A 16,110-nucleotide genomic window follows, 5' to 3' on the forward strand; every position below is an offset into this window, starting at 1 on the left:
CGAAGGTCAGCTGGGCCGCGGCGGCGGGGGGAGCGAGGGAGCGGTGTGGGGACCGGGAGGCGGCTGTGCGGGAGGCATGGGCGGCTGCGTGCCCCTGCCGTTCAGGTCCTGCGGGAGCAGCGCGTGGGGCACATTCTCGCTTAGCTCTACACGTTTAAAAGGCTGGAAACCTTCAGTTCTTTCCCTTTTCTACTCTTAATTATCGTAGTCTTAAAACACGGGGAACAGCACCACGTATTGTAGGAGATGTTACTTGAGAGGAAGAAGCGAGCGATTATTCCAGTGGTGAACTGGTGGCACCTTTGAGTAATTTGAGTTCACAGTTTGTAACAACTGTAAATGTATTTCTTAATATTCTCTCTTCGGTCTTTATTTCAACTGGTCTTGGTGAGCGCTAGCTCTTTTTCGTAATGAGGGATTTGCTTCAGTGTTAAATAGGTAAAGTGGCTTTAATTTTCTTGAGGTGCACGAGTGGTTTTTAGGAAGGCTCATAGCAAATTGCAGTAGGTCAGGAAGGACGTGGGATGTTCCACGCACAGGACGTAGTTTCAGTCGTCTGTTTATCTCCCTCCTAAACTCAGAGGCCAGCACTGCACATTCCAGAGGGGGAGGAAGACAGAAGGGACTCTTCTCAACCCTGAGTTCCTCTGGCTGATCTTTCAGAACACTTGAGGTGCTGCAGAACAGGTAGACTAATGCTGGGGCTGGTACTTAAAATTCAGATCTCTGGGCTGGCTAGCTGCTGCAGAAAAGTACGCCTGCTTGAAGAATAAATTACATTGTATCTATTTCTATCACTTGCTCTATGCTGTAATATTGACGTTGAAATTGAGTGCTGGAAATGATAATTGCATGAAGTTCAGTGGAAACGGATGTTCTTAATTACCTTCAGCATTTTTACAGTAAGGAAAAGTTATGCAGGAAGGCACAAGGTTAAGAATAATCTCTTGTATGCTTTTTGGAGTCTGTTGTGACCCACAAATTGTAAAAGATGAAATAATGAGCGTTTTCATCCTGAAAGCGCGTCATGACAGAGTATCTCGTTAATTAATCTATATTTACGTTGGTAAGGTTCTAATGCTGTAGTCTTATTAGACTGTACTACGAGTTAGTTAGCTCTGAAATCCAGTGGCTCCAGCTAAGTAGGTGTGAACTAAGGAAAGTAAATATTTTAAATAGCATAAGTATTTTCTGTGCTTAGGTGTGAGTATTGTTGCTGCTGTCTGCTCAGTGCGAACGGAGAAAGGAGTCTACTTGGATGTCAAGGACACAGGCTCCCAGGCAAGGGAGGGGGGAGCATGAGTGAGTGTATGTCAGAAGCAAATCCTGCTGGTCTGAACGCTCGAAGAAATCAGGCAGAATAGTTTTAAGAGCTCTGGTCTTCACACAAAATATACTGGAAAACTGGATATTCGGTTCTTATGAGAAACACGATGTTCTTAAGTTAAAAGAGTTTTGTTTTATTTTTCTGCTTGTAATAGCATTTCTAGTTTTTAACTGTTAGCTTTAAAAGTTGGGCAAAGTTTTGCCAAGTAGAATATCACTGTGTATGTTGCTTTAGCAGTTGTCTCATTTTTGGAAGCAGAGCTGAACCACAGTAATCAAGGTGAATCTATGGAGGCAGAAATTCTGAGCGCACATAAGGAACTAACTCATTTACTGAGCTGTGTTGCACCTTTGCAGTCTGTGGGTGCTCAGGATGAAGACTGTTTCCCGCAGTTGTCTGTAGAGTTACCAGAATCCCTCACTCTTGCACCTCAGCACAGGTAGTGCTTCATAGAAACGGGAAGCATAGGAGGCCAGTCTCAGTGAAGTGCACTGTAAAGACACTGTCAAGCTCTAGTCCATCTCAGCTATTGCTTAAGGCTCAAAGCTTAGCTTTTCTTCTCTGAGGTGAACATTTAGGAGATGGCTTTTAATTGATTGAATGTTTTTTTTAATTGTTTTTCTGTTGTTTTGTTTTTTTTTAAAGGAAAATTATCGTTAAGAAAAGTGAAAACTAGCTACGTGGGAAAAAAAAGAACAGTAGGAGATCTCCCTTTTGGGAAGAAATACACTAGAAGTAGAGGCATCTTTTCTTCAGTGAAATGTTTTCCGTTGTTTGTTTTATTAATAAGAATCCTTGGAGGTAGTTTGCACTGTCTCAGAATGTATGTGCCGTTAATATCTTCAGCAGCATCAGCACAGCGTCATGGGAGAAAAGCAGTTATGGTCTGTGCTTTCTGTTACAGTATTGCATTGTGAACTAGCAGTGGAGAGATGCGTATAAATGCTGCATGCTCACTGCACATGGCAGGTTTTATGGAGTTTTTCCTGTTAGTTCTCAGTTGTTCTTAACAAATCTTCCCAAGTGCTAACTTGAGGTTGTTGGTTTGGGTTTTTTTACCACGCTATTGAGTGTTCAGATGCTAGCTATGCTAGGAAAGGAAAACAAAACCTGACAGTAATGCTCCATTAATACTCTTAAGTTTTATGCCATGCTTCATCTAAAAAAGAGAAAAATATAAACACATACACATTCTAGTTCTAATCCACAGTACATGCTATGCTTCTGTAATGTTCTGGACAACTATTTCAAATATATTCCTGCTTGAGTTAATCTATAAAAATGGTGATTTTTTTGTGTTATTACAGGAATAATGAGAGATTTGGTTACTAATACCCCAGTGCTCTAATCAGATAAAGAGCTAGATGATTACAATTAACCGAATGGTGCATTTCTGATTGTGACTTGCTTCTCTTTGTAGAAGCATGGCACTGAGAATTCAGTATGGAAGCTGAGATTGTCTGTTTTCAGTAGGAAATAAAACATTTGAATGGTGACAATTGTCTTTGTCCTTCTGCATCCGGAAATGCGTTTATAAAATTGCTATGAATATTTTCCTGCAGGGAAATGGATTTAGAAAGAACAGGAAATCCATTTGCAGACATTTGTTGACTGTTTCCTTTTTTGTTTGCCTTATCTAGAAGCAGTTGTGTATCTTTTCTTGTAACAGTTTGATGACCTTACTGAGATGCTAAGAAAAGCGGAGCATAATAATGTCTGTTGTTCCAAGTAGCCATCAGCTCCTTTAAAGTGAAGCAGCAATTCTTGAACTTTGGTGTCTATGCTATGAAGCTTTTAAGTTCATGTTTTGATGTTCTTTCCTACGTTTCTCACATGTAGTACGAAGCAGAGCAAAATTTCATTTAGTCTTTGATGAAAGACAGCAGTGGCTTTTCAGTGTTTGTGTTTGTAGTTTGAATGCTGTCAAGGGGGAGAATGTAGAATGCTGCAGTTTTAAGAGTTGTTCTCAAACACATGTTCAGATGAAACGTTGAAGGAAAATTGTATGTTACATTTTACTAATGTACAAATTGTCAAAAGATTGAAAAGGTTTACGTGGAGAAGAAGTATTTCAAAACAGCTTAGTGTTAAATTAGGGAAGAGAAAGCTTGAAAATAAATTCATTTATGTAAAGATTGCTAGAGCTGATGTTTAGCTTAGAAATGCAAGTGTATATAAAGTCATCTCTTGTTTGTTATAGAACTTTCATGGGAAAAAAAAGTTCTATGTTTTCTATACCTGCTAAGGGGTTGATAACTGAAATACTAGGATTATAAATGTTGTAAATCTTAGTCTGTTTCTTTATGCCAAAATGTGATGTGTACACTGGTTTGAAGTGGATTTTAAAAGTGATTTTTCTAATAGAGAGCTTTATTTCCAAATGACGTGATTTGTTGCTGTTAACACCTCAGTTTTAGAAAAGAAGTAACAGAAGATGTAGCCCCAAGCAAGTTGTAGTATGCTGAGAGTAGGTTTCTGGGCTACTGAAGACAACTTCTGCTCAGGCTACCAGTGGTGACACCAATGTTAGCACTTCAGTGAAGCTGGCACCAGCGTGAACGTGCAGTGGGGCTGTTTCAGTTCCAGGTTCAGGAGAAAACTAATCACCTGTGAGGAATGGGCAACTATTATCTGGTTCACTTCCCAGAATAGCCTCCTGCATCGTAACGTAAGAGCAAGAGCTGCTGCAAGAGAGGTCATCCCCTCTTGTAGGAGAGCTTGGGATCAGTGGAAGTGCAGACTTACAGCTCAGAGTCTTGTCCTCCCACTGCCAGCTCATTTTTGATGTCTTCCTTGCACCAGTGTAAGCACTCGTGTAGTTGTGCAAGGCTGATTTTGCTGAATGCATTACCTTAAACAGAGAGAAACTGAATGGGTACAAGGCAGCACAGCTTCCTTTTTGTTTGTTGTAGGAATGGTGGGACTGCACTCTGGCACACCATGTACACGTGCCTGGAGTCCTGCAGCGCAGATCTGACGGATTGTTCTTTGTACTGTAGATAAATCATTTTCTTCAGTTGTTTGTAATGGTATCTGAAGGCTCTTCAGGAACAGTGAGCAGTTCTTAGAAGTGCTATTAAAATATTTAAGAGCCCTTAAAACGTGTAATATTGCTACTTGCTCTTTGAAAAATAGTACCTATAGCTTACTGTATCAGCTCAGCACCAGTACCTTAGTCTCCTCCAGTCTGTGAAAATGGACTCTCCTCTCCTCTCCTCTCCTCTCCTCTCCTCTCCTCTCCTCTCCTCTCCTCTCCTCTCCTCTCCTCTCCTCTCCTCTCCTCTCCTCTCCTCTCCTCTCCTCCTGTCTTAGGATCAGATATCTTAATTGTCATGATTTTCTTGATTTAATTAGTGTTGTTCTGGAAATCACATTTGAAACACATATTTCTATATACATTCGTCTATTGATGCATATATAACCCCATTTTTAAGGATAAACTCCTAGTTAAAGCCAGTTTTTAAATCGATGTGAAGTAGTTCAATTTTGCATAGAGATATGCCTAAAGTCTTGGTCTTTGCCCTCTGCTTCTGTGCATGTGCAGTTGTCTTCTGGTAAAAGCAATGAAAATCTTCTCAACCGATCCCTTGATTACTGAATTGTTTATTTTGAAGTATACATAAACCTGTATACATGTGTATAAATCATAAGGGTTATGAGTTCCATGTGCAGAATTTTCTTTCCCCCCTTTTTGGAGCACAGAAGAGTTAACACAGTTGAGACGTTTGCGTATGCCTCGTCCCCACACGGCTGATATGTGATTATGCAAGTGTGCCCAGGGTGTAATTGAAGACTGGTTGCACAGGTGTGACGGGGGAAGATTTGGCTGGCAGATGTTGATGGTGTACTGTAAAATTTTAGTTTGGCTTTATGTTAGGTCAAGTACAACCATGTAAAATAGATAGTTTACAAATAAAAGCAGGCACTTCATAACAGAAGTTGAGATGGATGTTTGTTTAAAACGGCACCTGTAAAGCAGTAATTTTAAGAGCATTTCTGTGTGTGTTAAAATATCTGCTGTCCTAAACTGCTTTATTTTAAACCAGCTGATCAGTTTAAAGAATAAGTATTGTTCTTTGTGCAAATAGAATTCTTCCAGGTACATACAGATTCTGCTCTGCTAAAGGATTGAGTGGGAGGACATAAGTATTTCATGAGAGCTGTTCCTTAATATGCATAGGAGGAAATAGAGTTGCGTGTGAAACTTTCGTTGTTTTCTAATTTTGAGTGCTTGATTATCCAACCTAAAGCCTTTCTTTTTTTCTTTGTAACACTCCAATAAAATAAAAAGGTTACAAAATACTGAAGTTTACAGTTAAATTTTAGGTAGTGAGTCATTGTTAGGATTTGATGTTCCAGATTCAGCATTGCAACGTAAAGTTTTGATTTAACCATGTGACAGAAGGGAGGGACAATACTTTGCAGAGAAGGGTGTAGTAATGTTTGGATCTAGAAAGTACTGAGGGAGCACTGAAGTGGCAGAAAGGTATACTTGCACCTGTTGTTTCCCAAGCATTTGTAATGGCTTGTGGTTTATTTTCTGGCACAGTCTCGGCCTGACTTCAGAGAGATTATGGCTGGATTTTAATTTTGTATGCTGTGAAGCATTTCCCAGGCGATACAAATGAGTGAAATTGCATATTTTATTCATATTTTTGATAAACCTGAACAAATTAATAGTGATAAAGAAAATATAGATCTCTGGTCTGAGAGCTATTGTTCTGCTGAATATGAATTGCTAGCTTCAAAACCTGGGTTATTCACCTTGGATCTTCAGAGAGAACGTTGAGAGAACTTTTTTTGGTAATAGAGGGATTCCTCCAAAGAGAGGTTTCTATTACTGGCTTTCCATAAAATGTCAGTGTGGAGTTGGTGGAAGAAGAGGGTCTTCAGATTAGATAAAGTCAGTGAGAAGGATGTTGCAAATGCCTCATTTCCCTAATTTGTCTCTCTGATGTAGAAAATGCTGGGCTTGAAAGAAGGCAGTTATCCATGTGTGAGCAGGACTTGGATCATCCTTGGAAAGTAATCAGTGATTGCAGTCTGACTATTGCTGGATTAGGATTGAGATATTGAAATAGTTTAACGTAATGTCATTCAGCATGTCATGACATTTAGTTACTGCTGACTGTAAGTAAATTTAAAAAGGGTCTGTGGAGTTAATTTAGTATCCTTCTCATGTTAATTCATTACCTTTTGCATTTTTGTCTGAGACTTGCAGCTACACACAGTGCTTTAAAGGCAGGGAAGTAGATGCCTGCAGTGACTCAGACACTTGTGATGGAGCAGGAACTAATCCCAGGTCTGCCACGAATATCCCACGCCACAGACTGCTCAGTACCACTAATTCTACTTTTCACATCTCAAGGAATGCTGAAACTTCTTGTGGAACGTGGTGGTCTGTAGAGTCAGCAATGCACAGCATTTCTGGTTGCCGTGCCTGAGGTTGATAAGACAGACTGAAAAGTGCTTTTGTTTGTGAGATAAAGCCATGTACTCAAGCTAGTGTTTCCTGGAAAGTGTGTTCTGAAGAAATAAGGAATGTGGAGTTGGTGCTCTGTGCAGAAATAGGACCATGTAAACTTATCAATAACCAAGTTTAAGAATGCAGGTAGCATTGTAATAACAATTAAAAACAAGATTTTAAGTGGTGAAAGTTGAATCCTTATGCTACAGTACAACAGGAGCAGTTGACTCAGAACTAATGAGCAGAGACCAAATAAGTCACTTAAACAGTTTTGGGTTTAGTGGAGACATATGTACTTCAAAGAATGGATGCTAGTAATACAGGGCATGTAGAAAATGGGAATTTAAGGAAATGAAGTACTGAAAAGTTTTAAACAATCATTTATAGTATGAACATTTTGTTTCAAAAATGTAGAAATGCCCATTTTAAGAATATGGACTGGTTTCTTTCTTAAAATTGTATCCCATTTGTGTGTGGTGTGAGAGAGAAAATGAGGACATTGTCTTGCTGTCATTCTTCTAAATGTTCTCATTCCAGCTCACATCAGGAGATTAAATACCTGAACTGGAAAAGGGACAGTTGGATATCTATTTTATAGGAAGGAATCAGATCTGTGAATTGTACTGTTACGCTTTCAGTGCTACAGCTGTGGGGTTGTAATTGAAACCCACACACTGTGGTACATCTGTGTTTGACATACCTTGTGGCAGAAAGGTCTCCGTGCCCTCCCGAACACGATCACCCAGGCAGGTTACCCATTCTTCACACGTCTCCACTGGGTTCCATTGTTCAGCCCTGTGTACAGGAATACAGAACAGATTAAAGAACACAAGAAGCAATTAATATTCAAGACAAAAGTACGCATGAACCTAAGCAATGCACAAAATGGAGAGGTCTGTATTAAAATAGTCTATATACCTAATCCTTTTCTGACTCTTCCTTCTACAAAGTAGCTCTGTGTGTTATGATTGGTCTCCTGTGAGCCACGTCTTTCTGGAATCAGGTCAGGTTGTTTTGATGGTCTGTTCCCTAGTACTATTTAGTTATGCAGGAAAGTTTCTGAGTATAAAATAGATCTGGAATTGGAATAGCTATTGCAGGAAGATTTTGTATGTGAAAGCACGTCAAAGCATAGATATTTCTTTCAGTTTAGCTTTATTGAGTTAAGGTAGGCACTTCTATGCCACACCCTCTTCCCTGTGTCTGCCACAGACACAGCAGTGGTGATGCAATATTGCATGGCAATTACAGTATACAGTGAAGAATATAGTTTTTGCAAAATCACACTGAGGAGAGAAAGGCAGCCCTCAATTTGTCGCACTTGGTAGGATTTGCTGTTAACACTTGGAGAGTTGTTCTGTGCTTGTTTGTTTTTCCTCAACTTGTGTCTAGAGTCCTTCTGTGGATGTGATGTTTCATAGAGCAGGATTCAATGCTTTCTGCATCAGATTCTTCTGATGGTAGTGCGTGTTACAGCATGAAAAATAACTTTTTGTTTTCCCCTGCCACTTACTGATTTACTTGCAACTTGTAGCCTTGCTTAATTTTTATCGCAACCTGCTAAGCCTGGAACTTTTGAAAAGGTATCCATTTACCTATTTTTTATAGACAGAATTACTGTTTCAGGATGATCCTGAGGTAGTGTAGTTTGGTTTGCTCTAGTCATGGTAAAAGGAAATGAGATACTGCTAAAACATAAATAAGTGAATTAAAACTGTTTTCCTGTTGCTAGTTGTTCATGTGGAGTTTTATGTGTTTTCGTATGAACCATGTCTTTATTTTGTTAGATTCTTTGGTTTCTGCCATGATCTTTATTTTGAAATCCATACTTCTGCTTTACCTCAGTTAGCATTGCTGCACTCAAACTGTGGCAGACTGCAGGAAGGTGCACTCAGTTCGGTAGGCAGAGGAGGCTGCGGTACGGGACGGCTGTTGTTCTGAATTCAAACCACTTTGTTGTGCTGTAGGTTCCAGGTGCGGGCATGCTGGAGGTTCTGGCGTCCTCTGTCAAGGAATGCTCTGACCACTGACTGACTGCTGATAGTTACACTGAAGACACAGAGCTGGTGAACAGAGAAAAGAGGAGGGCTTGGTCACAGAGCACCGCTAAAGGTACAGTGCAAGAATGTGCATCTCTGAACAGTGATTCTGTATCACCATCTTGACTCGTCTGTGATGGGTGGGGACCTGCAGTATCAGCAAGCTGAGTTATTTACTTGGTTTTGAAAAGGAAAAATACACTAAACTTCTGTTTGAAAATGATCCACAACCTTTTAATGCCAGCATTTGGTTTTGATTTGTATTTAAAGAATGGTTCTTTTTCTTCTGTATTTATAACTATATGTAATGGAAAAGATTGTTTCACTAGCCTTTCATCACAAGAGACAACCAAATATCAGTGATTTTTGCTTATACCAGTTTACATAGTGTATCCCTGCATTTTCTTTTTCTAGTGGTGGCGTTGATTTTAGTACAGCTTCAATTTTCAGAAATTTCATTTATATGTTCTCTTTTATTTCTGTTCTGCTTCCTCTCCTTTCAAGCTCAAAAAAAGGGGGAGATAAATGTCATATAGTGCTGTATAACACTTTGATGGCCTAAGTGTACAAATCAATCTGTTTTCTTATTTAATTCTAAGCATAAATATGTGTGAAACACGGAATATTCTCTAATTATATAGAACAGACTGAGTGGGCCAGACACAGGATTTCTGCTTTTGATCTGACATTTCTGGTTTTCATTCTAGAATGAAATCTGGGGTTTTACTGGTTAGAATTTTTTCTCCTATGTACTTTGTTTCAGAGTTCATCTCTCTGCAGGACTAGTTTCCTAGCAGTATAGTCTCTGATACTCAGTGCTAACTTTGATCTTGGTTCTCTGGAATTTATACACTGAACTGCAAAGTCCTGGATTGATATAGTATGGATTATTCACTTGAAATTGATGAAGTTCTTTGTTTCTTCTAAAAAAAAAAAAAAAGCGCTATATTTTATGTGGTTGTTGTATACCTTGTCTAGGTTGCTCTTCCTTCCTAATTTTAGATCATAAAATTATTGGGAAGAAAACCTTTGGTAGCTAGAAACAGGCAGAAAGAGCTAATGACAGTGGTTGAAATGAAATAGCACTAGCCAAGACTCAAGTTTTTGTACTGGATGAGATGCATGTCACTACAGTTAAACGGATGTAATAACATAGTGCTTGTGTTTACACAGTGCTGTTTGCATCTACTACAGATGCTGAGTTTGGAAAAGATCTGGATTGCCCACTGGTAATGACTCAGCTGGTGATAGCATTCTGTGCAAGGGAGCATACGTGGTAGTATCAGACATGTTGAGTGTTAGGGTCTGGTGGTTCACTGCAGATAATCAAAAGGATGAACAGTCCCATGATTATATAATTCATTGGCATTCATTAAACCTTCCTTCTGCTGCCAATGAAGTACTGGTGATATGAATCCTTCAGTTTATTTTATGTTATAAATGTTATGAATATTGAATTGCATGCATTTCTGATGGCAGTGGCTAACTGTATCTACTGTTAGTTATCATTTAGACCTGCAAAGCAATTGGTATTTTCAACAATTGACTTAGTTTGGGGGTTTGGGCATTCTTTGGCTTCTACAGCATCTTGAAGTAGCCAGCTCTCAGTGTTCTCCACAAGTTTGAGTGCTGTGTAACAAAGGGATTTAATTCTCAGTGCTCCACAACTGGGCTTTTATTTTATAGGTATCATTCTCAAATATGATTGTGCAGCTGAAAAAATAAAAGATTTTGTGTTACCTTGGTCATAACTGTTAGGTGTTAAAAGTTACTGATTCTTGAATGCAACTCTCTGAATTCACTTAGTTCTAAAATGTGATTGAAATAACTGCATCACATATAGAAGCCTTTGCTAAGCCATTTTTCTGTCCTTGCACCACTCTTAGGCACTACAGAGATTTTTTTTCTTGTTTCAAACACTAAGTTAACTATACAGATATTTTGTGGTAGTTTGTTTTTTTTTCTTTTTTCCCCCAACACTAATACTGTTACCTTCTCAAAAGGTACTTAAAGCATTAGTCCCCAGTGTATTCTATTGAGAGCAAGTGAAGGTGTTGGAAAAGTTGATGGTTGTTAGCCTGAGGGTGTCAAAAGTACCCTCTATTTCAGTGGAACGGGTTAAGTTTGTATTCCAGGATGGTGTCTGAAGCTAGTGCCTTGGAGAGGTGAGAAGCTGAGATGACATAAATCTATTCATATGTATTTTGTTACTTCCATGGCACGTGAGGTATGTTATCTTTCTGAACTTTTCTTGAAACTGTTTTCCATGTGTCTGCACATCAGCTGGGCTGTTCAGTCAGTTTGCTGTACCTTCCTGCTCTCACTGTGACTTTACCTCAGGGGTTTCACAGCCTGTTCAAGTGTTGCACACTGCAGCATGTCTCTGTACAGGGCTGGCAGCTGCTGGGACAGCCATGCGTGGCAAGAGGCGGAGCCGCGGGCATTCGGCGTGCCTTACTGACTGCTGAGCTCTTGGCAGGCATGTGCTCCACAGGTTGCTCCTGCAGGTTTTCTTCGTCTCGGTCCCTGGGTCGGAAACTTCCTTGACTGTCACCTGGTGGGACATACAGTGATGAATTGTAAACATACCATGTGTTTAGCCAATGTCTTCTGTTAAGAGCACCAAATCCTTGGTAGTGGTGTTAACTTGCATGCATTATGGAGTCAGTAAAAGCTTCCACAGTCTGCCTGAATTTCAGAACCTGAATTTCAAGTAGTAGGAAAGCATTTTTAAGACTCAGGTACCGCAGCCTTGCTTTGTCTGTGAGCAGAACAGCTCTTGGAAGTGTGTTCCTGTGCTGCCTCTGCTGAAATGTGCTTCGTGTGATCTGTCGGATCTGTCATCAGTGCAGCCCCATGGCTCGCACATGGAGGTGACGTTACCATGTGCTTCCTGCACTGCTGGCCATCAGCGGGCTGGGCTGGTTTCACCCAAAGCTGTCCTCAGGCTGGAGGTAGAGAGTGTTAAAATGCGTCTCCTCTTTCACTCTGCTGGTTAAACGTAGGCAAATTTGTTTGATGTTTCAAATGGCAGGGGTTGTAGGAATTACTTTCTGCAGATGACAACCAGCATCCTGCTTATGCACTTGCTCCCAGTGTGTGGAACAAAGCTAATGGCAAGCTTTGCACATAGGGTTGCATTGTTTTGGGTTCTTCTGTGGGTTTTTTTGGCCCATAGAAAATGTTTTGTAACTAAAAATAACATTAAACTTTTATTTCCAGTTAGGTATTTGGTTTTGGTTGGTAACTTATTGAGAAAGTTTGACAAAGGAAAATACAGGTTAACTGTACTATGCTATGAACACTTTGATTTGCTGTTACCTTGTAGGTTTTAAGACATCTATGAAAAATTAACTTTTTATTTTTCCATTGTGAGGCATTATTCATCTTTTATGTTCACAAATGATGGAAACTTATGCTTTGGACAGGTTTGGGCTTGGTAAACTGCAGTTTCTTGCATTATCCAGTTTCTTCTTTCCTTGTTCGTCTCAGTGGCTCAGTTCATAGGTTCCTGTGCATTTTGTCTCCCTGCTCGGCAGGATGGTGCTCAGTTGTGTTTGAGGGCCAGGCACAGGCAGGAGTGGTACCAAATCAGGGCTTTGCAGTATCTTCTTCAGTGCTTCTGAAGCATTGAAAGCTAACGTGGAAGTGCATCTGTGTGCGAGGTCTTGTGCAAAGCTTGGAGGTTGCTTACCTAACTGTGGTACCGGCTCCTGGGGGTGTTATCAGCCAGAGCAAAGCTCACCCGGCCAGTCAGACTGCCTGGGGAACGGTGGTTTTCCCAGTGTTGTCTGTGGGTTTTGGGGATCAGGAGTTATGGATGCAAGTAAGATGAAGCACACAAAAACTTTTCCAAAATGGGTTTACAATTTCTGGAAAGTGATGTTTTCAGAATTTTACATAAGAATATGTATGTGATTTCTATGCTCTTTCCAAGCAGTGCAGTACTGTGCAATTACTCCATGTGTGCAGTTTGTTTTCCTGGACTGCAGTGTGACATCAAAGTCTCCCATCTACAGATTTTGGAGAAAACTAGCAGTAGTGCTCAGTCATCACTGGGGCTTACTGTCTGAACTCTCTGCAACAAGCTGGTGGGGTATCACTTCCCCAGAGCATAGATTTGATTTGTCATAGATCACTTAAACTTTCTACCTAGAGGAAATGCTTGAAGTAGGAAAATAAGGCCCAAAAATTACCATTCCTTTTGGATCTGGACCAGTAGGGTCCAGTAGTGAAAACCACTGCGTGGTTTTATTTCCAAAGATAAGATCTGGATATTTTGAGAGCAACACGTTCAAGGTGGAAGAAAAGAACTTGGAGGGATGTGATGATGCTGGTCTGGGGCACATGAGACTGAAGTCTCAGACTGAATGCCAGCTCTCAAACACCTGTGTTTGAGCTCTGGATTGGAGAGAAGGGGCTTTGGCTGAAGAGTGACGTTGACCACTGTGGCTGTTCTGTGAATGTCAAGGGATAAGTTGTTTTGCTTCTTGGAATCTTGTAGTTTGTTCATCGGGTGCCCTGAATAGCGCATGCCTTGCTAAAGCACGCACGGTATGCTGCTTTGAGGTATCTAGTCCAAGTATGAGTAAGCTTGTTTGTGGCTGAAATAATTCTAAATATGGGAAGCTTGCCTATTGCTTAATATTCCCATGTCAAATATAAAGGAGATTAAAGATGAAGTTTATTTTTGGTTTCATACACAGCAGATACAGAGCTGATGTACTTGCACAGAAACACTTAAGGTAGTTAAGAATGTTTCTGTATAATGGATTCCAATTTTGGATAGCGTTTTACTTTAACCTATGGAGGTAAGGCTTGGCTTCTCAATATTGAGGTTTTATTTTTCCTGGCAATATTAGTAGTTCTTTTGTGCAAGTAGGAGGGGAGTCAGGAGGACCAGGACAAAGCATGGTACCTGTACGTGTTAAGACATACGGGTCTTTTACCATTGCTCCTTGAATGCTTGAAAGCACTGTGCAGTCAGACAGTCACTTTGATTCAGAGACATTGGAAGGAATAGAACTGAAAACTCTACTGAATGTAAAACTTCATGAGCAGTGCTTAATTCTTAATTCCCAAATTTCATCTTTTGAATTTCTTGTCTTGCTTAGAAAGCTAAGTAAAATAATTTCTGTTTTCTATTTATTTCCTGGTGTCTTCACACATGGTTTAGTTCACCAAGTGAAAGCAATGGATGTGTTTCAAAAGCTGTAGAAGTGAAGAGTCAGTATCCTATCCTGGGAAAGAGCTGTGTAATAATCCTAGATGTGTTTTTCCTTGTAACTGGTGGTTTGTTGTTTATCCTGATACAGTAAATATGAGTATAATATTTAAGCTTTTATTTCTTTTTTCATTTCAAATGGCTGGTTTCTTCTACATAAAGCTTAAAACTCAGCTTTAGATTTATTTTATGTAGTATGCTCAGTTGTTACACCCACCTGACCGGATGGAATGTTTTGTAAGTGCAATATTAAAAGAAACAACAGCGAAAAACAAAGACAAAAACAACAGCATCAACCAGAAAACAACAAAATCTTTGAAGATTTCAGCTACACTTAATACTTCTGTAACATTTACCCTGCAGCTTCCAATAGGTAAATTCCAGTTCAGAACAGTTAGCAGAACATCTTTTCTTTTTAGATCTGTGTCGTACCAGTGTCTACTCTCTTGGGCATAGCTGGAAATCCACGTGTAAAGTATGCACAGTTGCATTGCATGTTTGGGTTTCACTTCTTTTTGTCTAATCTATTTTGATTTGTTTTTGTAATCAATACAGTATGCAGAATAAAATAAAATGTGTTTAGATATAATCTCTGCAGTATCCTCATTCTTTTTTCTCTTCTCTTGTAGAAATGAGCCGTCAGACTGCTACAGCACTACCTACAGGTACTTCCAAGTGTACGCCATCACAGAGAGTGCCTGCACTGACTGGCACTACAGCTTCCAATAATGACTTGGCTAGTCTCTTTGAGTGTCCTGTCTGTTTTGACTATGTGCTGCCACCAATTCTTCAGTGTCAGAGTGGCCACCTTGTTTGTAGCAACTGTCGCCCCAAACTTACGTGCTGTCCAACTTGCCGAGGCCCGCTGGGCTCCATTCGTAACCTGGCTATGGAGAAAGTTGCCAATTCTGTACTATTCCCGTGTAAATATGCCTCTTCTGGATGTGAGATAACTCTGCCACACACAGAAAAAGCAGACCATGAGGAGCTATGTGAGTTTAGGCCTTATTCCTGTCCATGTCCTGGTGCTTCATGTAAATGGCAAGGTTCTCTGGATGCTGTAATGCCACATCTGATGCATCAACATAAGTCAATTACAACACTTCAGGGAGAAGATATAGTGTTCCTTGCTACAGACATTAATCTTCCTGGTGCTGTTGACTGGGTTATGATGCAGTCTTGTTTTGGCTTTCATTTCATGTTAGTATTGGAAAAACAGGAAAAATATGATGGTCACCAGCAGTTCTTTGCGATTGTACAGCTGATAGGAACACGCAAGCAAGCAGAAAACTTTGCTTATCGACTTGAGTTAAATGGTCATAGGCGGCGACTGACTTGGGAAGCAACTCCTCGATCTATCCATGAGGGAATTGCAACAGCCATTATGAATAGTGACTGTCTAGTCTTTGACACCAGCATTGCACAGCTCTTTGCAGAAAATGGCAATTTAGGCATCAACGTAACTATATCAATGTGTTGAAATGGCAATCAAACCTCTTCAGGCCAGTGTTTAAAACCATTGCATTTAATTTAGCAGAAACTAGGGTAACCATCGTTGACTGTCAGACAAATTATTTGGTAGATGGAGGATAGACATATATGAAGGTAAATAAAAGGAAAGGCTGTTAAATTACAGGAAGCAGTTGCATGTAGTAACACTAATATATTTAAAATAAGTCAACAGTAAACCACTGAAAATATATATACACCCAAAATGGGCATCTTTTGTATTAGGAATTGATTCTACAGGAAATGTTGTAAAATAATTCTAAAAACTTGTTTGTAGATTGATTGTACTGTTGAAAAGGATACTGTTTCGTGTTTTGTTTGTGTTCTTTTCCTCCCCCTTTGACTGACAAGCCATGTTGAGCGGTTTGGGCTTTGGCCGCTGCTTCCCGCACCCCTCCTTCCCCCCTCCTTTGTAAGTCACTACATAGTATTGCTGCTGTTTGTGTATATTTTTTGTGTATTTGCTAATTTTTATTAACTTCTAGTTTTTCATTAAATAAATATGACTTTCTTTTCTGTAATTCAGGTTTTTCTCTTTTTTTTT

General features: G+C 39.9%; 1 protein-coding gene across 1 annotated transcript; it reads left to right on the forward strand.

Moving 5' to 3' along the window:
• The first annotated feature begins 582 nt into the window (after nt 1-582).
• On the forward strand, nt 583-15,651 carry SIAH1 (siah E3 ubiquitin protein ligase 1). Its single transcript, XM_010717788.3, has 3 exons — nt 583-687; nt 8,762-8,906; nt 14,687-15,651. Exon 3 carries the CDS (start codon nt 14,689-14,691, stop codon nt 15,535-15,537), a length of 849 nt encoding a protein of 282 aa, XP_010716090.1. The 5' UTR covers nt 583-687; nt 8,762-8,906; nt 14,687-14,688; the 3' UTR covers nt 15,538-15,651.
• The last annotated feature ends 459 nt before the right edge of the window (nt 15,652-16,110 follow it).

The sequence above is a fragment of the Meleagris gallopavo genome, chromosome 13 (genome assembly GCF_000146605.3).
Source record: "Meleagris gallopavo isolate NT-WF06-2002-E0010 breed Aviagen turkey brand Nicholas breeding stock chromosome 13, Turkey_5.1, whole genome shotgun sequence".
NCBI classification, from domain to species: domain Eukaryota; kingdom Metazoa; phylum Chordata; class Aves; order Galliformes; family Phasianidae; genus Meleagris; species Meleagris gallopavo.

Excerpts from the sequence above, each read along its gene's own strand:
- SIAH1 (XM_010717788.3), top strand. The coding sequence starts at position 14,689 with ATGAGCCGTCAGACTGCTACAGCACTACCTACAGGTACTTCCAAGTGT.